The sequence below is a fragment of the Lingula anatina genome, chromosome 5 (genome assembly GCF_051362555.1).
Source record: "Lingula anatina isolate TDL-2025a chromosome 5, LinAna3.0, whole genome shotgun sequence".
Classification (NCBI taxonomy): Eukaryota; Metazoa; Brachiopoda; class Lingulata; order Lingulida; family Lingulidae; genus Lingula; species Lingula anatina.
This window is the reverse complement of record NC_141771.1, coordinates 24,162,595-24,186,981: the sequence shown is the minus strand read 5'-3', so window position 1 is coordinate 24,186,981 and position 24,387 is coordinate 24,162,595. Positions and strand designations below refer to the sequence as shown.

The following is a 24,387-nucleotide window of genomic DNA, read 5'->3' as shown; positions in this document are numbered from 1 at the left end:
AAATGCCTCAAGACAGACGATGACCGTCATATTTCGACCATGAAACTCCTCGTGAACTTTAAGGTGAAAAGTGGTTGTTTTTTATCACGAAAGGGAGATAAAAGTCAAGAGTGGTAGCATGCATGGTACTCCAGGTTAAATAAATTAAATATTAAATATTCTGACCAAACACGGTAATTATGAATAGATAATGAAATATTATCCACACAAATTTTCGATGTGCCGATTAACCTATCTTAACTGAAACAAAATTAAAATTACTTCCCGTATTGCATTTATATGTACATTGATAGTTATTTATTAGTTAAATTGACTGGTTTACTTACGTTTCTTTCTACTGGGAACGCATCAAACTACCCTATAGCACACAAATAAAAGTCGCACAGACAGCCAACTTTTAAACGTACCAGTACCATTATAAACACAATAATTAAATTATTTTCAAACAAGATATACAAAGGTAGTTCCGTGTTCTGAAAACGACCTCCTAAAAAGGTGATTAAACTCGGCCACAAGCAAGATACTGGTAGGTTGTTGGATATGACAAGTACCTGTATAACAAGCTGATGACACTTACTGGAACAAATGTCATTCCTTATCTTCATAATTAACAACATGGTTACCGGGAACCTTAACTTTTAAACCCATCTTTTTATTTAATTTGTATTATCGAACGCAAACATAAATTTTAACTACAAGAAAAAATGCACACATGAGAACCTGCTTTGAACGATATTGCATTTTCAGCCTTGAGATATTTTGAGTCTAATGGGCAAGGTTCAGGTATGTGTGCGTGTGTTCGTAAGGTGATTACTCTGTCAACTATAATTACACGCGTAGATCAATGTACATGTACATGCGGTTACAACATCAGGATACAAACCACGCTCCAGCGCCTCTCGTGACAAGGAAATCATGTCCCATCAAATGCGACAGTAAAAACTGTTTGTATGACGACCTCATGACATCATTTAGCGGTACCTGAGCGATTAATAGCTCTCTTAGTAGGAGACCACGGTTCTGATAACTTGATGGGAATAGACGCATATATTACCCTTAATTAAGCTCTCTGTCACCCTGAGATACGGATCGTTTGCACGGAGGTTACTTAACTTTTCAACCTTATCCATATTGCACACATATCGGATTTCATCAAGATTATCTGGTAAAATTTGAATTACGGGTTTTTTATTTTTTCACCTTTTAGTAGATGAAAAATCCATGGTAGTTGTAAGAGAGGAATGGTTTATATTTATGATAGTTGTAAGAGAGAAATGAGTTATATTTTATTTTAGAAGAGAGCTTCCTGTCCGAAAAATAGAGGCTATACAATATTGCATATTTGGAGATTTTTATATTTCCACCTGTTACAGTGTAAGCGTTGTCGCCAAAAAAACATATGTCAAAGATTTTAGAAATTAGTGTATACTTTAGGATGGAAAAGGATCTCTAATTTTAACTGTAGTGCATGACATATTTTAAACATATTTATGTTGGAGAAGATCAAACAATAAATGAACGCGTGGTCTGCGTTTATCATTTCTTTTAGTTCGCTCATGGGATCGCTACACGTTTAGAAAATATGAGATAAATCGCATCAAAAGTCCTCTTTGTCAAAAGACCTCTATTTTCAAATGTTTGGCCAATAACATAGTTCCCCCGTTATTTTGGTCACTTCCAAAAATAAAACCAGAGTCATAACCGTGGCATGACATCCGAGAGAGCTGGAAATCATTCCCAATTTTCCAAAACTATCAATTATCCCTCCCGTATTATATTTTACTGCCCCAAATCGACCATATCCATCTGAGATTAAATTCCTTGTTTTATGATGAGCCCAATCATTTATCAAGATATGTCCTGATTGGAATCTAGATTGTCCCAAGACATGAAAGACTTGAGGAATTGGAGGCACAGAAATGAAAACACGCAAAATTCAGTCTGTGTCACCAAAACCAAGTTTCTTTTAGTCTTCACCGCTCCATTTGTACTGTTTTATATGTTTTCATTTATAGAAACTTATCTGCTCTGCAGTTTACTTTATATTAAACAAGCCATCAAAATCACGTATCAGTCCGTGCTTGTAAAGATTGTAGCCTACCAAAACATCCATAAATTTGAATATCTTCACATTACAGTTATTTTGAAAATATTCTGAAAATGTCCAACTCCATGCAGAAACCACGCATTCCAACACGCGTGTTTGTTATCTGTCTTCTATTCGAGATAATTACTGACAGTCTCTGTATCTTTCTTGAGACAAGTGTGTGAAACAACACCTGCATTACATACTGGTCACAACATTCTGTGGTCTCTCTCCAACAGGCAGACGATAATATTTAGAGCCAAAGGCGTGACGATATCCTGGTGAACGCTTGACCGCTCCGTTTATCTCTTGGAGATGTGACCCTTCAGTCTTAGTTCAGAGATACATTTTGTCAACGTGCTATTCTGTTGTCGTTCGTTTTATACAATGCAGTCGATTACTGTCTTTCTGTACATCTAGAAAACAACGGCGTTATATGAAAGGGGAGGGGGAGGCTCGTCCGGAAGACGGTCAGAATTTTTCAAATTTACAAAAATTTTTCAAAAATGGAGGGTGGAACAACAAAGATAATTTAGAAGACTGTCAGAAAATATTCATACTTGAACAACGAGTGCTACTGCCGAGTTACAGAGTGCAAAAAAAATAGTTGAACTTAATACTGATATAAAGTGTTACAAATGATTTTCGTAAAATTGAGACCATCAAAAACGCATTATGAACTGATAAGGAGATGGGGACATTTCTTGATGGGCGGATTGTTATTATGCTACTTAGATATACTGCAGCATTTTATCTGCTTGTCGGCTGATCGGTTTAAAGGATAAAAATTTGAAAAAAAAAATGAACGAACAAATTACTTGTTTAATAAGTGAACAGATTAATTTATATAGATGAATATATGACTGATGGAAAGAATATATAAATAAATGAACAAAAAATATATTATAAGCAAATTTGGACAAGTTTACATAATAATTTTGTTTCATAGTTCCTTAAACAAGTTAATTATTCGAACTGCGTCATATAAAACCTATTTCATAATTCCTAACATAAATACAGGTATATTCTTCAAACGGCGCCATATATAACGCCTGTGATAACGACTTAAGAGCGACGTCACTTGTCACGTTGACCACAGTGTCATGTTCAACACTATCTCTCCCATCACTACATCTTTATTCCCGCTACGTGGACTGATTTACCGGTTTAATCTCGCTGTTGCAATCAACTGTAATTATTCCTTGGGTCTTTCCATCTCGTCATTCTTAAATTTTTTGGGAAGAAAACAAGAAAACTTATCCTAAAGTGTAATGTTTAAATTACCCCATTTAGGAATTACCTCGTGTTTTAAATGTACTGGAATAGAAAAATAGTTTACCCAGGTCTGTTTTTATTTAAAGGTTGTATCAACCAGGTAAATTTCTCCTACTCCGCTTTAATTTATGGCATAGCGTGACCAGAACAATTCACCTGCCTTGTGCGTTAAACGAAATTCAGTCGCCTGTATTAGCTGAATGTAATATCGTGTTTAATGAATGACATCTACATCAACTACCACTTGACTCAGTGATGACAGCTTTGGTATGCGTACTTGGAATATCACTTCAAATAAACCTGCAAAGTGACTTTTTAATCAATAAAATTACCCGACCTAAAATGTATGCGAAATGCGTTCAAGCTTGGATTTCCTAACTGATTTTATGCATAAAAGCTCACCTGCGTTTTAAACTACTATAATATCATATGCACTTCAAGAAATTTCATTCTAAGATATTTGTATATCCGCGCGCATATCTCTGCAGGAGAAGTTTTAATTCGTGTAATTTCGCTGGTGTTTACATTTCAGATGGCCGTGTAATTATTGGGCAGTGCCCAGACGCTGGCGGGGGTCTTAATCCGAAGAGGGGTCATCAAAGTAACGGACTTCGACGACGCAAATGTAAGAGTCTATATATTTAAAAGTTGAGATTTTGATAACCTTTCCATAAAATGTTAAACTTCAGACTCAAGTTCTGGCTGTGATCTTAGAGAGGTCATCAGTATTACCCCTGAATTTATCAGATGAATACTACAGACTTAAACGAGACAGTTGTTTTATATTTGACATCTATATCACGCAAAATTCATAAATGGAATAACTTAGAAAGAAACAGTTGAATAAAAGAATTGGAAATGAATTTTGATAAAATGTGCGTGTTATAATATAATGATTTTTGTTCTTATCTATCAATTTGCACAATGATTTCAACATTTAGCGGCAAGGTATTTTTCCAATAAAAAAAAACTTTATGACCAAGGATGCAGCATCATGGTCAAATGTCCAGTATAGTTTTCCACCTGAACACACACGAAAGAAATGTGTGCTCTGTGGTTTGTTACATAAAACTTCAAACTATAAGTATTCATAAAGTATATTTTGTCTGAATGGAAATCTTAATAAATTGATGAATAAATAAATTGAATTTCGTAAACAGTAGAATATTTAGTAACGATTATGTAGTCTCATTCATTGGGTGGTTTGGTGAAGTTGAGAATGATTGTAAAATGTTAACCCTTGTTGACAACATTGTGACACGAACGAGGAAATGACTTGACAAAATCACTCCAGCATGGCATTGTACGTGAGACGCATTGCCTTGTGGAGGAAACACCATACTTAAAACCAGCGCGAAAATGTCGTACTTGTCGGTCAGATTAATTAAGAAAATAGAGATACAAGTTGGACGCATGTTGGTCTCTTTGCTCTGTCCAGATAATTGAAATTTTCCATTTAGAGTACTTTTTTTGCCTGGTATTTTTAAAGTCTGTGACTTAAATTTACACGTATTGTTCGGTTATTTAGAGTGGAGCAACTCTTTTATGTACATAAAACCCTCTCGGATATAAAAATCAAAACACGCCATCCAAGACCCTGCTAACTGTTCCGAAATTGAAAACCGTTTCAAAATGATCTACTGCATTTTCATCAGAATGTATATCACTATCACTTACCTGTAGCCACGGCGCTTAAACAAATTAAAACTGCAAGACTCATGGCGTCCCTGCTGCAGTATTCCATCTCTGGGTCACCGTTTAAGTTGTAATAGTGTCACCGAAACAGCATGCGTATACTTCAGTGGAATATTTGGAGTGTCTTAGAAAAGAAAAATATATCGTCTGCGCTCTTCTCAGATCTCCTGCCAGCGTCGTCCCCTGCCTCAGCTTTGTCGTCTGCACCCCGAAGAGCTAGTTAACTCTAATGTATGCGCCTGGACACGGGAGATGATTCAAGCGATTTTATCATGATAGTCATCGCTGTTTTCCTAAACCCCCCACTTACAAAGGACCAGAAAGGAGAAAAATAGAAGGTGGTTTACCATAATTTGCACCACTTAAAGAACGCTTTTTGAATTGCTATCTTTATTAATCTGAAGCACGTTGCCTTGCACTCACATGAATTTGAAATTTAAAGGAAGAGGCGTTGTTGAAGAATTCACCGCGAACAATATCATGAATATCACATGTATTTATTTAATCCGATGTAATCACATCGTTGTGGCACTGTCTACAAGTTAATGGGACCAGCATTAAGGCTTTGGGGCAATGATGAAAAATAAGAAATTAAGGTTTTTGAGAGGGAGAGGGAGAGAATTTGTATCTGAGAGAGAGAGAGAGAGAGTATTTGTGTTTGAGAGAGAAAGAGAGAGAGTCACCGATTCGCTTCAAATATTTTTTCACCAAGCCCACGAATTCGGCCACTCCGGGATACACTTCAGGGGCATGTGGTGAACTTTCATCTTAAGATAAAAAAGAAAGAAAAAAATTAAATTTTGTGACGGACTGCCATTAGGCCCTGAGTGACTTTGATGTCCCATGTTGAGATGTAATCAACCTCATAAGTTGCTAAAAAACATCGGAATCCGGGATCAGGCCAGGGGCACGTAAGGGCGAGGGGCGGTGAAAGCATGCCATTGGGCATCACCTAGTTTCAGAAAATACTCTTATCAGAGCTTTGAATGAGTTTGATGAATAAATAGGGATGATTTGGCAAGTTTTATGGAGTCAGCGACCTGACAATAATACCAATAATTCGCCCAGTGACGTGTTCAGAAAAAATAAGAGTAGTTTCCTCGTTTTTTTTTCTTTTTTCCTTTTTTTTTCTTTTCTTTTTTTTTTCCACGGGAAATTGGGTGAAATGGCCGAGATTTTTTTTTCTGGACGAAGGGGGGGGGGGGGGGACACGAATTCCCTAGATATTTGAAGTAGCCAGTGACTTTTACAGGTTACATGTGCCTGTCTAGCCATGAAGCTCTTTTTACGTTGAACTTGCGTCTTAATTTGTAGAAACTGTTTCTTCATATTCTGTGGAAGTAACCTCTGACGGAACAAGGTCATGAAATACAAAAGTATTTTCTTTGTTGTCTCCTCCAAATATGGCTTTGTCTTAGCTGGTTTGTTTGTTCGAGGAGTTATACCTTGTCGGTTAGTTACAGAAACGGTGGTGATCCATTAATTGATTACTACATAAACTGATTAATCAAAATTTATTTATTTATTAAAATTGGTTAATTAAAGAACCCCCCCCCCAAAAAAAAAAAAAAAAAAAAAAAAAAAAAAAGATATCCAACCTCTACCATTACTTGCACAGTCGTGTGCTCTCCCAGTGTTTTGCCACATGTAGTTGTCGCTGAGTTGTGTTTATAACTTAAACATACCAGTTGGACCTTCATGTAGGCCTACTACGAAATGACATGTTTATGGACTAGGTGCAAATTAAATTTACCTCTGTACAATTTATATATTAACGGTAAGTAAATTATTATTATTATTATTATTATTATTATTATTATTATTATTATTATTAATGACTTTAGATCACATATTTTCCTCTCTTCTCCAAAGAGATGTAGCACCTGGGTCTTTATAAGACGGAGTGTGTTAGATGCGACACCACGCAATTGCTGCTCTCATTTAATCTGTGTATTTTAAATAACATCTAAAAATAATTCATTGTCAGCTGACATTGTTTGCAGTTACATATATCACCCAAAGAAAAAGAGCAAACAATAATGTCAATATTCCGACTATTATTTGCGTTGCTCTGTTTAAAATGCTTATTTTATATTACATTTACGTCACATGCAGTTTCAGCCAATCATATCACGAGTTATTTATAGCAGGTACTTTAAAGCCGGACCATATCAATAACAGTACTAAAGGCCATGTGAGCGTCACACAGGTACGTTCAGCCCACTGATTGCGGCAATAACTTCTTTATGTGCAAATAGATAAGATATCCTTTTTGTTGTAAGTTCTACTGCACCGTGCGTATGTTAGCTAAGTGAGAATTGTTTGACGTTCATATTACAGACATCAAGGTGAAGGTCGCCATCGAGAGTTTTTTTCTGTCTGGCGGCGGATTGAAGCAAAACCGGCCTCTGAAGACTGATCGAAGCGTTTCAGTCCGGTATTAAAAGTAACAACGAACGTGAAGGACTCAACACAACACACACGATGTCCAAACCACCCAACGAGATCGTCACGACGTACAAATTGGTGGTAGTCGGGGACGGGGGCGTCGGCAAGAGCGCTTTAACCATTCAGTTTTTCCAGAAGATGTTCGTACAGGACTACGACCCGACGATAGAAGACTCGTACATCCAGCACACGGAGATAGACGGGGAATGGTGCATATTGGACGGTGAGTTGCCCGTAATAACATGTGGGGATGGACATTTTACACTGCAGAGTGTGTATACATACTAGTTAGCTATAGAAACAATTACTGTGTAAAATGACAGATGTGCTGCACGTATTTTTGAAAGGCAAGTGAAATTTTGCAAAACAGTCATTTGCCCATTCATTCTCACGACTGTCTTTTCTATGCAAACGTGCATTTGTATGCTCATGTTTGTGTGTGGTGAATGTTCAGAATTCAATTAAGATTTTATTAAAGTGGGGTGGGCAGGGAGGTTGGGGCTGGAATTAATGTTAAAGGATTATAATTTCTTTACAAAATGCATGTCACACCATTGTCTGTCACAACAAACAATGCTTGTCACACCCAACAAAAATGATTTTCACACCAAACACAATGCCCATAAGTCCTAGCACAATACCAGTCACACCTAAGGCAATCCTTGTCTCACCTAACACAATACTAGCAACTCCTACCACAGTTACCAGTCACATCCAACACAATCATAGTGATATGTTACACAATCTCTTCACTTCCAGTGTTGGACACAGCAGGTCAAGAAGAGTTCAGTGCGATGAGAGAGCAATACATGAGGAAAGGAGACGGCTTTCTACTGGTCTACTCTGTGACTGACAGACAGAGCTACGAGAATATTAGAAATTTCCACACACAGATATTGAGGGTGAAAGACAGGTGAGAAGTGTAGCGAGCGCACATGTTAGGTTAATTTGAATTTATTTTAATTTTTTTAAAAAGGTCTGCCTAAAAAGACTAAAATATTCAAATTATTCATAATCAAGCATTCATGTGGTCATTTCTTACTATTTTAAATGTCATCACCAATTATTTATTGATTCATTTGATCATTTATTCATTGATCAATCAGAGGATCAATCTTGATTATTATTATTATTGTTTTGCTGTCTTCCAGGGATTTCTACCCAATGTTGTTAGTAGGGAACAAAGTATGTGTACAGTGTATGTGTGAAGAGAACACTTCCACAGTGACTCAGTTTTGTACCAAATTGAGTTGGCCATAATGGGTCAATCTTATGTATTAGGCTGTATTCCCAGAGCTTTTAGATCGATCTATCCCCGCGGGGTGTCTAACTAGATTACTGTCAGATAATCCGGCTTAAATGTCCGTCCCGCCTACTACAAGCTGTAAGAGGGTAATTAACTTTCGTGTCCGCTCGGCTGACAGCTATGTAGCGTGAACCCCCAGGGAGTGAGGTCGATCTAAAGTAGATCGATCTAATCTCTGGAAATGGGGTCTTAGTATATGTTTGTTATCTTCCAGGGATTCCTACCCCATGTTGCTAGTAGCCAACAAAGTGGATCTGGTTCATCTGAGGAAAGTGCCAGAGGAGCAAGGGAGAGATCTGGCAATACAGTTGGGGGTAAGATTAGGATGTGTGTGTGAGAGAGAGAGAGAGAGAGAGAGAGAGAGAGAGAGGGGAGGGAGAGAGAGAGGGGAGGGAGAGAGAGCAGGGGAGAGACCTGGCAATACAGCTGGGGGTAAGATTAGGATGTGTGTGAGAGAGAGAGAGAGAGAGAGGGGAGGGAGAGAGAGAGGGGAGGGAGAGAGAGCAGGGGAGAGACCTGGCAATACAGCTGGGGGTAAGATTAGGATGTGTGTGTGAGAGAGAGAGAGAGAGAGAGAGAGAGAGGGGAGGGAGAGAGAGAGGGGAGGGAGAGAGAGCAGGGGAGAGACCTGGCAATACAGCTGGGGGTAAGATTAGGATGTGTGTGTGAGAGAGAGAGAGAGCAAGGGAGAGATCTGGCAATACAGCTGGGGGTAAGATTAGGATGTGTGTGTGAGAGAGAGAGAGAGAGAGAGAGAGAGAGAGGGGAGGGAGAGAGAGCAGGGGAGAGACCTGGCAATACAGCTGGGGGTAAGATTAGGATGTGTGTGTGAGAGAGAGAGAGAGAGAGAGAGAGAGAGAGAGAGAGGGGAGGGAGAGAGAGAGGGGAGGGAGAGAGAGCAGGGGAGAAACCTGGCAATACAGCTGGGGGTAAGATTAGGATGTGTGTGTGAGAGAGAGAGAGAGCAGGGGAGAGATCTGGCAATACAGCTGGGGGTAAGATTAGGATGTGTGTGTGAGAGAGAGAGGGGAGGGAGAGAGAGCAGGGGAGAGACCTGGCAATACAGCTGGGGGTAAGATTAGGATGTATGTGTGTGTGTGAGAGAGAGAGAGCAGGGGAGAGATCTGGCAATACAGCTGGGGGTCAGATTAGGATGTGTGTGTGAGAGAGAGAGAGAGCAGGGGAGAGATCTGGCAATACAGCTGGGGGTAAGATTAGGATGTGTGCCTGTGTGTGAGAGAGAAGGGGGAGATATCTGGCGCTTCAGCTAGGTGGTAAAATTTAGGAGTCTGGGCTCTCCTTGTCATGTGAGAGAGAAGGAGGGGGAGATTTGATGTTTCATTTTGGGGTAAAATGTGTAGTGTAGGTTCTCCTAGTTGTGTGTGTGTGAGAGAGAGAGAGAGAAAGAAAGGAAGGAGAGAGGGGGAGAGTTCTTGCACTTTATTTGGTGGTAAGGTCATTAGTCTGCACTAACAGACTGCATTAACTGGATTTTTACTTTCATTATTATTTTAAAATTTTGTATTGGTGAAAGACTTCCCTCTCCAAAATTTGATGATACTCAATTTGAGATATATCGATTATAGTACTTACATTTCTGGAAAAAGTGTTTATAGGTTTTGGTTATCTAAAGCAAGCTGTAATAATTAGGATATATTTGTGCAGAATTGGTCTTGTAATTTTTATTTGTGTGTATATAAAACCCAATATAAAAATCTAGTGTTCATTTAGGTGCAATATTATTTACTATGTTTTTTGTTAGGTTCAGTATATAGAGACTAGTGCTAAAGATCCTCCTCTCAATGTAGACGCTGCTTTCCATGAGGTTGTGAGAGTTATTAGGTAAGGTGTTATGATAAATTAATTAAATGTCTAATGGTTAATTGGGATAAAAAGGGATAATAACTCTTCGTTTTGGCAAAAAAATGAATTTTCCTGGAGTAAACAACAATTTTCCCATACTTACCAATGGTTAATGAATCCATTTTTACATTCAAAGTTAGTCCCTGCTTTTTTTCTAAAAAGCTTGTTTTTTTGTTAAAATCTCTAAAGAGATTATAACAGAGTACAGCCATCAATGGAGGTCACATGATCTGAAGACAAGATCAGTTATCAGAATAATAGCTATAACTGCTGTTTTTGTTGTAAAACAGAATATATTATATTTCTATGAGTTATTCACAATGTTTTTATTGAGAAATATAGATCTCATACGAAGAGTTATTATCCCTTAAAGAAAAAAGTGTTTGTCTTGGCTGAGGTTGCACTCTCTGATTGCTTGAACTCTGTTAAAGTGATTATAAATCACTGTATAATTGTTAAATCAGTAAAATAATTAAATGATTTTTTTATTGTGAAGGTGCATGATTGAAAAGCAGTTTTTTTTTTAGCCTGCAATAGCCTGCTTCTTTAGCTGCGTAGATTTATTGTTTTCTATTTTCAGGAACCAGCCTGTCGATTACAATAAGCGGAAAACCAGACGTAAGAAGTCCAAGTGCTCCATACTGTAAATTCCAACTTGCTCAAGTTTCATCCTTATCACCAGTGAAGGAAGGCAACAATATTTTCAATATTTTCTCTAATATTATTCCCAAATCAAAAGTGGTAGATTTTAGATATTTGATATATATTTATTTACATTTTCAATATTTATGTGGTATTCTGACATATCGTACACAGTACAATCAGTACATTTGTTGTAACATGTAAAAATAGATTTTAAAGTTGGTGGGTCATATTTGGTCCAATTTTGTCAAAAATCGTGGGTTGGTGTTCCAGCATCGTCAATATTTGGACCAGTGACCACACCTGATCCACCAAACGAATCAAGTTAAAAAATAAAGGTGCATTTTCAATTAAAATACATCAACTTAAAGCTATGCTATACTTTTTTGAAAATGTCCCAGTAAATATTGATATTTTTTGTTCAGAGATGGCAGAAAATGAATCGTGATTGGTGTCAAAATAAGTTTTTATGTACAGACACAGATGTGTCTGTACATATAGCCATCATCTGCGTCTGTCGTCGCCGTCGTGCACTTTTACCGATAACATGATAAGTGGAACACCGTTTTTGCTTTTGGCTTGAAACTTACAGAACTGGTGAATATTCCTAATACGCAGGTCAAGTTCGAAAATCAGCATGATCGGGCCTTTTTTAGGGAAGTTATGCTGTTTTTTCACTTTTTTCAGCATATATGCAGCACCGATAACACGATAAGTGGAAAACCATTTTACTTTTTGGCTTGAAACTTACAAAACTGATGAATATTCATAATCCGCAGGTGAAGTTCGAAAATCAGCATGATCGGGTCATTTTTATGAAGTTACGCTGTTTTTTCACTTTTCTCAGCATATATGCAACACCGATAACACGATAAGTGAAATAACATTTTACCTTTTGGCTTAAAACTAACAGAACTGATGGATATTCATAATACGCAGGTCAAGTTCGAAAATCAGCATGATCGGGCCTTTATTTTAGAAGTTATGCTGTTTTTTCACATTTCCTCAGATTCAATTATTAGGCATGTGAACAGTCTCATTATTTAACTAATAAGATACGTAAAAGTGTTTGTTTGATATTTCCTGCATCTTTACAACATTGTTAATTGATTGTGTAAAAATGATGGTAAACTTGTTATCATGTATTGTGTAATAAAGTGTCAAAAATGGTAATAAACTCATCATTGCAGTTTGTCAGATTCAATCATCCACTATGTTCATAATCTCAGAATGGAGGAAATTGGACATTAAACACTGTTCTATTGATATTTTTTCCCATCTCATCAATTTTCTTAGTTGGTCATATAAAAATGGCAACAAACTGTTTATTTTATGTTAAAAAAATGTTAAAAATGGAAATAAACCCATTTCAGAACAGTGCTGTCTTGTTTACATTTTGGCATTTTTAAGATGTGACTTTGAAGTTTCATGAGCCTGCAGACCTTTGCTAATCACATTTTCTGAATATCCATGATACTAATATTTTATGATTAAAAATTGATGGTCATTATGCTGTTAAACATTATGTAATATTGCATCAAAATTTGAAGAAACCCCTATTTTGGGCACTGCTCCCATGATGACCATTTAAGAAAAACCATGTCACTTACTGTTTTCAAACTTACAGGAAAGAAACATGGGGCTAAAATACAGCTTCAGTAGGCAATGCAGTCTGTTTGGTAATTTTTTCTGGCAGTTAAACAGTTTTTTGTGAAAATTTAATTTTTCACATATTGGCATTTTCAAGGTGTGACTTTGAAGTTCCATGAGCCTGCAGACCTTTGCTAGTCACGTTTTCTGAATGTTCATGTTACTAATATTCTATTATTAAAAATTGATGGTCATTATGCTGTTAAACATTATGTAATATTGCATCAAAATTTGAAGAAACCCCTATTTTGGGCACTGCTCTCATAATGACCATTTAACAAAAATCATGTCAATTACCGTTCTCAAACTTACAGGAAAGAAACATGGGTCTAAAATACAGCTTCAGTTGGCAATGCAGTCTGTTTGGTAATTTTTTCTGGCAGTTAAACAGTTTTTTGTGAAAATTTAATTTTCCACTTATTGGCATTTTCAAGGTGTGACTTTGAAGTTCCATGATCCTGAAGACCTTTGCTTGTCACGTTTTCTGAATGTCCATGTTGCTAATATTCTATTATTAAAAATTGATGGTCATTATGCTGTTAAGCATTATGTAATATTGCATCAAAATAGAAGAAAACACAATATTTGGTGCTGCTGCTATGATGAGCATTATGGGAAAACCGTGTTATGACTGTCAAACCTTTAAAAAAGAAACACAGGACTAAAATGCAGAATGAGTTGGAAAAGCAGTCTAATTGGCTTCTTTTTCTGGAAGTTATACATTTGAGTGAAATATTCATTATCTTTTTGGCATATTCATTGTGGGACTCGGAGCTCCCATGGACATGAAGCCGAATGGTAATCAAATTTTCTACATGTCCATGCTATTTATTGTCAATAATCAAAGATTGGTGATAATTATTCTATAATTTATTATGTAATGTTACATCAAAATTGACAACAATATTTTTGCATTGTTACTGCAAACATTATGAAAAGAAAACTGTGTTACTTATTATTATTTTTAACTTACAAGTATGATTTTTAGGATTGGCATGAAGTTCAAATTAGAAAGCCAGGTCAATTGGGTTATCATTTATTATTGAATTTATGCAATTTTGTGTGAAATTTTCATTTTTCTCATTCTGGCACTTTCAAAGTATAAAATTGAACTCTGATGGGCCTGAAACCTTATGCTTTTACTTTTGTTGTTGTTACCTGTTGTGCATAATTAAAATTTGATGTTGGCTGTGCAGTAAAACATAATGTATTATTGCATCAGAATTGGTAGTCTCCTATTTGGTGCATTATTGTTTTGTGCTTTTCTTAAGATGTGACTTATGGGCCTGAAAGACCTTTGAGAGGGTCAGTATGTTAATATCCCTTGGGTATCACTTAGCCTAATTTCTGAGTTATAAAGTCATTTTCCTAATTGAGAAGCCATTAAAGGAGATTACATAAAGCACACTTGTTGATATTTCCTTGTAAACTCCCAAAAGTTGAGCTCTCTGCTAGATTAATAATAAATAAGCAGTGATAATTATGCAGGTTATTATATATATATATATATATATATATATATATATATATATATATATATATATATATAATCAAAGATTAAAAGTTTGAATAGCAGCTTCATTGAAATTATATTTACATATAATCTGCCTAGGAGGTTATATTTTCACCCCTGTTTGTCTGTCATCAACATAACTCAAAAAGTTATGGACCGATTTTGCTGAAATTTTTAGGAACTGTCAGAATTGGGCCAAAGAGGACAATGATTAGTTTTTAGTGGTGGTCTGGCTCAATAATCAATCAATAATCAACAATAATCAATTGCTGCCTTGGCAGAGGTCTGCACTCTTGGTGGTTTTCTAGTTTTGTTATGTTTTCCTTTACAATTTTTTCTCAAACACTTGCATTTGTGACTTTTAACTCTCACCCGCTCAAGGCTCTGCACATTTTCTGTATTTCCACATAAGCAATTGTATTTTTTTTTATGTCTTTAAACATTTAAAATTATTTTATGCACTGTCATCATTTTTCAAATATTGAGACTTTCATCATGTGACTATAGTCTCTCATGGTCCTGAAACTGTAATCTTATCGAAGGAGTGGATTGAGACCATCTTCTGGGTCTTCTTGAAGACAGGTTATTAAGTTTGACTGGTATCTTTTTTTTTTCTGTTGGAAGACCATCAAAATGGAGGATGGATCAACATAGATACTTTGGAATACTGTCAGAAAATATCTCAGGGTCCGCTCCTGTTATTGACCATGTTACCTGTTGTGCATGATTAAAATTCAGTGTTGACTGACAGTGCTATTATAAGCATTATTTATTATTGCATCAAAATTGACAAAATGACCTTTTTTTGCATCTTTATTTTCTGTTTTTTGTCTGTACATTTGACAGCTTTGCTGCCTTGTTTCAGTTAGAAATGGTACAAGATGACCAATTTTTTTCTTGAGGAAAATTAGATTTGACAAAAGTTTGTCCAAAAGGACCTAGTTAATTCTCCTTATAACAGACGGGTCCCTGAGTAAAGTTATCTTGTTGATAACAATTGAAATAGTGAAAAACAGTGAAACAATCAGTATTAATATTATTATTATTGTAATGAATAAATGAATCATTGTATCCATGGTTACATTGTTGCCATGGCAACATGCCAAGTCAGCAATTGCCAAATATATGAGTCCCATTACAATTCGTGCATTTTAAGAATATTTTGATGTTTATGAAAGTAGGGCATGCTTTCTAATGTCAGTTTTAATACAGGCTGTACTGAAGAGGTTCTGAACTAGATTAAACCAAATAACGGCCCAGTTCTTAAGACATTTATAGCTGCTTTTTGTACCAGGTTAGCTCACTGAATACTTTGTTGTTGTAAAAGGGACTTGCTTATGTTAATTATATTTTGTTTATTTATCATTCAGTTAATTAATTTTTTCAACTTTTGTTTATGTCCAGGTTTACCTTTATTTATTATTTTTGCCTGACATGAGCAAAATGTCAACCAATCAAAACCACACCCACAAGCTTACTACCCCCTTCTAGGGCTGCAGGTTAATTGTGAGTTTTTTCTTAATGGCAACAGTAGAGAATTGGTACATGAATTAGCCAGATACATAGCTCAATGGGCTTCTAGCAAAATTAATAACAGTGTAATCAGATTAGTTGTCTGGTACTGAGTAACAAGGGGGTGATATACTATAGTTTATCACCCCCTAGCATTTTGATTAGGTGTGCTAGACATTTAAGCAGCTTACACTGAATGCAATTTAGCAGGAATCTCCACAGTGTTAGATCAAACCAGCTAGTATGATGGGTTTTTGGGAATGCTACCTAATGAAAGATTAATCTGTAACCCTGGTAGAGGGTACACCTACTAGTCCTTTTTTTTTTTTTTGTATTGTTACTGCTAGCTGTAAGGTGCAGACTGTGTTGTCATTGTGAATTAAGCCTATACTATCTGAGTATCAAGATGTTTTGTTGTACAATAACATTTATACACAGATATTTCGGTATCAAATATTCAGTGTAAGATATTAAAACTTGATTTTATTTGCATTAGCTAAGGCCCAACGTGAGGTTTGACAAGTTTTGATCATAGGTATTAGTAAAGTGATTTTGATTGTAGTCTTCATATACTGATCTTGCAGCAGTATGTGCTTAAATATGTTTCTGAACATGTTCTGACAATTTTTTTTTTTTTTTTTTTTTTTTTTTTTTTTTTTTTTTGCTAGTTATTTTGTATATGTGAAGTATGACTGTATTTAAGCCACATTGTAATGGTATAGAGAACACTTATTAGTTGTTGTAATGAGAAGTCTTGGTTGTGGAACAGTGTCTTAGCAGTGTCTTAACCGCCTCCTGTCTTATGGTATACTTACCGAGATACACCCGTTCCTCTGCAGAATTCTTTTTTTATTCAGGGCCTATTTTTGTATGGAAAGTTTGGACTTATTCCGTTAAGTGACTTACTCTCTCTCTCTCTCTCTCTCTCTCTCATGCATACTAAAGTCATTGCATTTAATTACAAGAAAGCTCAGCACCTGTACTATATATTTATGGGCATATTTGGGATGAACAAGCAAAGATAAGTAGTTTCTCGGTTTCCATATTATTTCAAGTGTACTGTGTAAGAAAGACAGAAAATCATAGAATTAGCAATGTACTTAGCATACCTCGATCTTGGAAGTTCAAATTCAGATCGGGTATTTTTCAATGTGCACACAATAGAGCCCCTCTTGTGTGGCTAGAGTTGTATTTGTAAAAACTTTTTCTTGTGGTCAAACACTTTCTGTTATTTATCTATTTATTTATTTATTTATTTATTTATTTATCTATTTTCCTCCCAGTTTGTCTGTAACATGTGCAATAGACCTGATGGTCAAGATGAATATTTTATTTCATTGAGAGAGGAGCTCCGATCAAAATAATTGTATTCATTGTCGTTTTTATTACTCATTCTTTGATATATAATATGTATATTAAATCAGTTGTGGTCTGAACAAACCAGTTATGTCACTTATCAAAATGACTGGAGGTTGCCATTTACTACATTTACAGTCGACGGCAAAGTAACTTTAGATGATGTTTATGGAATTTACAAATGTGTAATAATTGTTTTCCAAAATAAAGTTTGGTCATTTGTGTGATTTCTGCCTCACTTTTTTGTTCAAGTTATCTGAGGACTCTTTTACTGGGATGTTCTGCCAGATCCTAGAATATAATATCACGCTACAAGGAACTTTCTAAAAACTACCTCCTTCTGGTAGCATGTTGACGACAATACGTGTACTACAGTGAGTTTATACGGCTGACATTGAGTATTTAAAGGGATAATAACTCTTCGTTTTGGCCAAAAAATTAATTTTCCTGGAGTAAACAACAATTTTTCTATACTTACCAATGGTTAATGAATACATTTTTACATTTAAAGTTAGTCCCTGGTTTTTTTCTAAAAAGTTTGGTTTTTTGTTAAAATCACTTAGGAGATTATAACCGAGTACAGCCATCAATGGAGGTCATGTGATCTGAAGACAAGCTCAGATATCTGAATAATAGCTATAACTGCCGTTTTGGTGGTAAAACAGAATATATTATATCTCTATGAGTTGTTCACAATGTTTTTATTGTGAAATATAGATATCATACGAAGAGTTATTATCCCTTTAAGCGACGAGAGTGGGAAAAGGGCTGTTGGTAAAAATATATTGGCTGGAATAAAAAAAAAATCCAAAGCCGATCTCACGTTTAAGCAGGTTAATGGTTGACATAAAAAAGTACGGAAGTCCTTAAGAAACATTAGCTTACCTTCTCCAATTAGGACATCAAATCCATAAAACCTCACAAATATGTCTCCAGTGCCTAGATTTCCTTCCGCACTAACAATAGCGCATGACTAACTAAGCACATCATTGTTCGTTCGTCATCAAGTTCATTAATTAAGAAAATTATAAAACATCGAATCCAAGTGTTAAGACAGGTCGATCAGTGAGTGCGTTGAAAGTAAGAAAAGAAAATTAAATTTAACTTTTTTGTGAAGGAAATCAAATTGACGCACAGATTATACAGCAATTACCGTAATTGTCTATACGATGTGACCTATGATTGAATATAACCGAAGCTCCGAGCTAGTTTTCTCTGTCAATTTTAACTACGTTTATCGACAGAAGAATATGATCGTTATTTAGCAGCACATTATTTAAGCCTAGATGATATTTACACGGGCGCCGTGCGAAGAAATTGTTCATACCTTTTTTTATTTTATTTTATTGTTTTATTGTTATTGTTATTATTTATTTATTTATTTATTTATTTATTTATTTATTTATTTATTTTTTAATCGTAAGGAACTACGGGCTACGCCGAGTATGTCTACATTACATGGACTTAAATGTGTACGATTCCGTGCGATTTCGTACGGCAACCGTCTACCTTCACTCAAACGCCGTACGAAAAGGGTATTACGGGCGTTATCCGTGCACCGTGCGGGCATCGCATTTCAAATTTAATGTAGGCTTTAAACGGGTAACGTACTTTGTAGGATATACCTCCCATTTTGGGCATTGTTGGGGGTTAACTAAAAATTGACCAGAAAGTACATTTGACCATTTTATTCATCAACACGCAATTTTCAAACTCTTCCATAATGTTTTCAGATAAACTCTTCCTTTGCTTGTTTTGAGGAAAGTTGCTCCACTTTCAGGAATTATGCTCGGCGAGTCTTTCATAAAGTATTTTCTGGAATTAGATAAAATACAGAACTGTACATTTGGGTAGGGTCGAGTGAAAAACATTAACACACACGTAGTTATTTAGTGATATCATCAAAATTAATGCCAAACGCTAGGTTTAAGATTTTGTCCTTTCTTCATAAAAAAATTACACCGTAAAGACACGCACAGCCAACGTGGGGCTTGTAGCACATGCACAATCCCAAAAACGTTAATCTCAGGGATTATTAAAATATCATTATGCCAGTAGTACAAAAAATATATATAAAAATGAAAAAATATATATATATATATATAAAGGCCAAGCGTTCTAGATGTGCCTTTGCCTCAGCCAAGATACCGTGATAAACTCACCAATGTCTACGTACTCTTACAGGCACAGGAGGTCAGACAGGGTTCATGCAGGGGTGGTCCCCCTGGAGACACGGTGACGGAAGGCGGGCACCAGATCTGGCATTCACAGTCCTCAGGAGAGCAGCCAGAACAGTTCACGTCGGACGTCAGCGTCTGTTGTAGGCAGGAAAGGACACAGACCACGGTCAGTGCGGACCAGATCTTGGAATTCATCCTGGAGGTTATGTGATGGTACTCAACGTAGTGAGATAGAGCGTAGTAGCAGCGCTTTAGACGTTTATAGACGTTGTTAGTCGACTCTCTACTGGCGGTGATATCCTAGCTTCGCCAGAGCTTTTTATAGCTGCTTAATTCGTCATCCAGGGTTTATAACGCTCTTGGACATAACTTTTCGTAATTGAGACCGGATAAGACCATCCCCATACCTAGATAAATAGGTGTAAACTACATATAAAATGTTGAAATTATTCTCTGAATGTTCAATCTGATAGGAAATGAAACAAGAAAATCCCAACACTAATGCTGGACTTAACGTTAAAATTAATTTTATCTTGATAAATTTATTATTTCAAAGCTGCGAAAGAGATAATTGCTTGCATAATTTGTCCCTAAACTGCAAAATGGTGTTGTTTAGTGCAATTGGTAATTGAAATGAGCTATCCAAACGCACTGATAACTAGGAAATGCAAGAATATTACATTATAAGTTGGGGCAAATGTGTTAACAACTGCATTTAACAATGTTATCAAAGGGTTTAATTAGCCTAGCCGTGTGGACTTCACTAGCGCGGTGATGAGACATTTCTAAATTTTTGTGAAAAAACTGAGGATAAAAGCATTTTTGAAATCACTCCATCATTACTTAAGCCAAGACTTATCTGACGCTTGATGGTGATGCCGTCATTTTTATTTCGAGAACAAGGAACTGAGAAGAACTGCATGAAAAAAGCGTGCACGTTAAATGAAGGAGTGACTCTCATTTCCTACCATTAAATAGATACATTAGTCAGTTTAGCTCGGATCATTATCACAATTGTTCGTAAATGCTGTTGCATTGTTATCATTTTATTTATTTATTTATTTATTTATTATTATTTTATTTTATTTTATTTTATTTTATTTTATTTTATTTTATTTTATTTTTGCTATTTAATGCCCGTTTATTTGCGGCGTTGGATCGATCCCTCTAGCACATGGGTGGGACATTACACACAGGGGATGAAATTTATTCGAAAGCGGTGACGTTGTACCTCGACTTGAACTTACACTTAAACAAGCAGTGCAGAGGTCATCAGGTTCAATCTATACGTTTTTTCCTGTAAGCGTCTGTATATTTGTAAGATCACTGCTTTTTTTCTTTTCTAGACCTTTTGTCTTTATAAAGTTTTGTCTTAAATGTCGAACTACAGCGGCTAGATAAGTATACCCGACATATGCTGAATCCTGAAGAAGATTTTAGTGAAATGTCCGACTCCTAACTCTCCTGCACTTATCAAAATAGCTCAAACACGTGAATAGAAATGATACTTTTGTGGACTTTGAGAACACTAACTATTCGACTTCGGGTATTTACTTATCGAACTTGAAAGACAATTCGTTTTCGATATCTTCGAGGGTACGGCCACGTGTTATCATATACTACATGTAGACCATGGCCTGTATCCTATACTGTACCTGTATAACACCCGGCATATCGCGAAATACAAATATTGACGTCGACCCGAAGGCTTATTTGAACTTACAAAGGTCATTATACGGAACAAACTCTTGCAAGGCTAAATATGAATGCGATTGGGGCAGATCTCTAAATTTGTTTAGTGTAGTTTAAACTGAACTTAAAAGGTGTTTAATCCGGATTTGATGGATTCAGTCACCGCAGTACAACGGGTATTTCGACATTCAGCAGCGTTGAGACGTCCTAAGTCAGAGTATCTCGGTTAAGTCAGCGCTCAGCCTAAGAAGGCGTTAGACTGTTGCTGCAAGTACATGTGTAACTTTGGTGCATCGACACGTGTACAAGTAGTGTCATCTGACAGTGACAACATTCATTTTGTATGTTGTGATTTCCGCGGATAAGTAGGATCAGTTTATGACTTTCTTCCTCGGGAATACGGACTTTATGGTTTAATAGATTTTAATCAACACCCCGGATCGCCTAGAATTATATAGGAAATACGAAGAAGCTGTACGACGTCATAACCGCATGTTCGACTAAGTTGGACCGTCAGGACTGGACTGGAAACACCTACATGATGTCACCAGTGCGGACGCCAGTAGTGTCGCTACTCGTTTTTCTCAGTCTCTGGACGCTGAGTCACGTGACGCCCTGTTCCTGTGCAAGGTAATTAGAATTGAAACGATATTTGGCTTATGTTCTGCTTATCTTCTTCAACGATTAGAAAAAAAAATCAACCAGTCATTAAATTTTTAAGCTAATAAAAAATTTAGTCCGAATTGATATCAGATAAGATAATATATTTTTACAAACATTAATGGAGGTTTAACTGGACGTGGAATGTTTTCTGTCTAGCATTAATGCTGTTATTAGAACCATTTTACGTGGCGTTATTTACGATTTGTTCAGTGGTTGTGACGTCAACCTCAATATTTGCAGTATTTGAGTGGCGTGGATGGGTGCAATTCCATTTCAGTTTTTCCCACCCTTACCTTATTTAAGCACGCGTCTAGTCAAGGTTTTTTATTTATATTTTCTTTTATTAATTATTTAATTAGTTTTTCTTATTTATAAATCTATTTGTATGAGAAAGGTAAAATCTTAGATAACCTATTTAGCCTACACTGTATACCTGCATATTATATTTGATGTTATTTGAGATTTAGTGATTTTAAAGTAGTATATACTCGGTGCATTTTAGATTCCTAGCAATGCCAGGCATAGGCAAGAGTGTCACTTTGGTCTTCCATAACCTGGCCAAAGTACTGCACAAACGCGGACACCAAGTTTACGTCATTGTCGGCTCAAATTTCCCTATCCCCGACTCTACCAAGGACGGCAGTGTAAATTATCTGACGTTCAAAACGGACAAGGAGTACATTTTCGCTTCGGAGGAGTTTCAGAGGAATGACGTCAAAGATATGATACAAAGTGACGGCGATATGGTGACCAATTTCAGGATGGTGAGAACTGCGTCCGAGTTCTTCACGTCCCAATGTGCAGAAATGTTGGAGGACCAGGAACTATTCGTTAAACTTTTGTCGCTCAAGTTTGACGTGGCTGTGATAGGGGCGTACCCGTTCCTTGCCAACTGTCAAATTCTGCCGTACAAACTGGACTTGCCTGTAATCAGTATTACGTCATTCACCTCGTTACTAGGTCAGGCAGGGGTGCCTCTTCTCCCCTCTGTTGTACCTTCCTTGTTCACGACCTTCAATGAAGACATGGACTTCATGGAACGTGTTCAGAACTTTATGATAACACTGGTTTCTAATTTTATATCTACACCTTCAATACCTGCGGAGTTGGTGCAGAGACACGTGTCCCATAAGCCAATTAAAACATTCAACGAATTTCTGAGAGACAGTATACTTTGGCTGGTTATAAGCGTGAATCCTGCCCTAGAACCGATCCCTACCCTTCCCAATGTGATCCTACTTGGAGGGATGGGTGTGAAACAACCTGCGGCTTTGCCAGACCATCTGGAAGCGTTTGTACAGAAATTCAAATCCCAGGGAGTGGTGGTTGTTTCGTTTGGCTCTGTCGTGAAATATTTACCTACAGAAATCAGCAAAAGATTCCTGGGTGTGTTCAGCAAGCTGAAATACGGAGTCGTATGGCGTTACAGTGGAGAAGACTTGGGGGAAACACCGCCCAATATCAAACTGATGTCTTGGTTACCACAAGGCGATCTTCTAGCACATGACAGTGTGAAAGTTTTCCTGTCCCACTGTGGCAACGCCGGTTCGTACGAGGCGCTATTTAACGGCGTCCCAGTCTTGGCGATGCCAATCGCCGGAGATCAGCCTCACAACGCTGAGCGACTCGTTAAGAGAGAGTTAGCTATAAAGATGTCCGTGGCAACGTTTTCTCCTGACGAGCTCCTGGAAAATATCAACATTTTGGCCTCAAATTCCACATATCAGAACAACGCCAAAAGATATGCTAGGATATTGCGGGACTATCCCATGAGTCTCGTGGATCAGGCGGTCTACTGGACTGAACACGTGGTCAGATTCGGGGGCTCACATTTACAGTCGCCGGGAGCACGGTTGCCATGGTACAGTTTCTATAGCCTCGACGTCATAGGTTTTCTTTTAAGTGTGGTCGTCCTAGGTGTCTATTGCATCACGATTCTTTGTAGAGCATGCAGGAGGAAGTGTGGTCAGAAGCCAGTAACAGGCGGCGACAAGAAGAAAAAATGATATCATTTCATTACTATATCTACCGAATTATCATTTTTAAATTATTATATTAAATAATATATTAAGATATGAAATATTTTTCAAAATCTTTTTTCATGTATTTTTATGACTGATGCATGGAAATAAGGAACAAAATCGTGTTTTATACCAGTAACTTTTAATAATCTCTTTGGTGCCATTGTGAAGTAAGCCCCGGATTTGAGGGGTACATGTAATAAATGTGAATAAATGGTATTCAATGTGGATATATTCACCGCTAGTTTGTATTTTCTGTACCACTTATCACATTAGTTATGGTATTTGGAATCTGGAATCTATAAATGAAAGCACATGAAACTGTTGGTGGGACAGCTTTTTTGACCAATGATATTTTTAGGTAGGATTTAGTGAAAAGTAATTAAAAAAGAAAATAGAAACGAGTTATAGCAGACGATCGTTTAGCCTGTATTTACATTACGTCTAATGATATCTTATAGCGGCTCGCTAGCTATAGCCTAACT

At 36.7% G+C, this 24,387-nt stretch overlaps 3 protein-coding genes across 10 annotated transcripts in view; 2 read left to right on the top strand and 1 right to left on the bottom strand.

Annotated features, from left to right (window-relative positions):
* LOC106159884 (uncharacterized) overlaps positions 1–5,282 on the bottom strand; it is a 34,655-nt gene extending 29,373 nt beyond the window's left edge. For 3 of the 8 annotated variants that reach the window (XM_087013035.1, XM_087013038.1, XM_087013039.1), the window contains exon 1: positions 5,039–5,281. In XM_087013035.1, the coding sequence (XP_086869161.1) occupies positions 5,039–5,105 (67 nt within the window). In that variant the 5' untranslated portion in view covers positions 5,106–5,281. Of the gene's footprint in view, positions 1–5,038 lie in introns of all 8 variants that reach the window. The other 5 variants (XM_087013042.1, XM_087013036.1, XM_087013040.1 and 2 more) reach the window with 5 other exon arrangements.
* A 1,910-nt stretch (positions 5,283–7,192) lies between these two features.
* Positions 7,193–11,778, top strand: LOC106171929 (ras-related protein M-Ras-like). The gene is made up of 6 exons (XM_087013822.1): positions 7,193–7,265; positions 7,397–7,727; positions 8,264–8,417; positions 9,025–9,124; positions 10,573–10,652; positions 11,254–11,778. Exons 2-6 carry the CDS (start codon positions 7,541–7,543, stop codon positions 11,318–11,320), a joined length of 588 nt encoding a protein of 195 aa, XP_086869948.1. The 5' UTR covers positions 7,193–7,265; positions 7,397–7,540; the 3' UTR covers positions 11,321–11,778.
* A 9,890-nt stretch (positions 11,779–21,668) lies between these two features.
* Positions 21,669–24,140, top strand: LOC106173547 (UDP-glucuronosyltransferase 2B1-like). The gene is made up of 2 exons (XM_024074991.2): positions 21,669–21,848; positions 22,384–24,140. The coding sequence occupies exons 1-2, from the start codon at positions 21,757–21,759 to the stop codon at positions 23,885–23,887; spliced, it is 1,596 nt and encodes a 531-aa protein (XP_023930759.2). The 5' UTR covers positions 21,669–21,756; the 3' UTR covers positions 23,888–24,140.
* The last annotated feature ends 247 nt before the right edge of the window (positions 24,141–24,387 follow it).

Excerpts from the sequence above, each read along its gene's own strand:
- LOC106171929 (XM_087013822.1), top strand. The coding sequence starts at position 7,541 with ATGTCCAAACCACCCAACGAGATCGTCACGACGTACAAATTGGTGGTA. Across the intron at positions 7,728-8,263 it reads GGAATGGTGCATATTGGACG|TGTTGGACACAGCAGGTCAA; the intron begins GTGAGTTGCCCG and ends CTTCACTTCCAG. Across the intron at positions 10,653-11,253 it reads GAGGTTGTGAGAGTTATTAG|GAACCAGCCTGTCGATTACA; the intron begins GTAAGGTGTTAT and ends TTCTATTTTCAG.
- LOC106173547 (XM_024074991.2), top strand. The coding sequence starts at position 21,757 with ATGATGTCACCAGTGCGGACGCCAGTAGTGTCGCTACTCGTTTTTCTC. Across the intron at positions 21,849-22,383 it reads ACGCCCTGTTCCTGTGCAAG|ATTCCTAGCAATGCCAGGCA; the intron begins GTAATTAGAATT and ends GGTGCATTTTAG.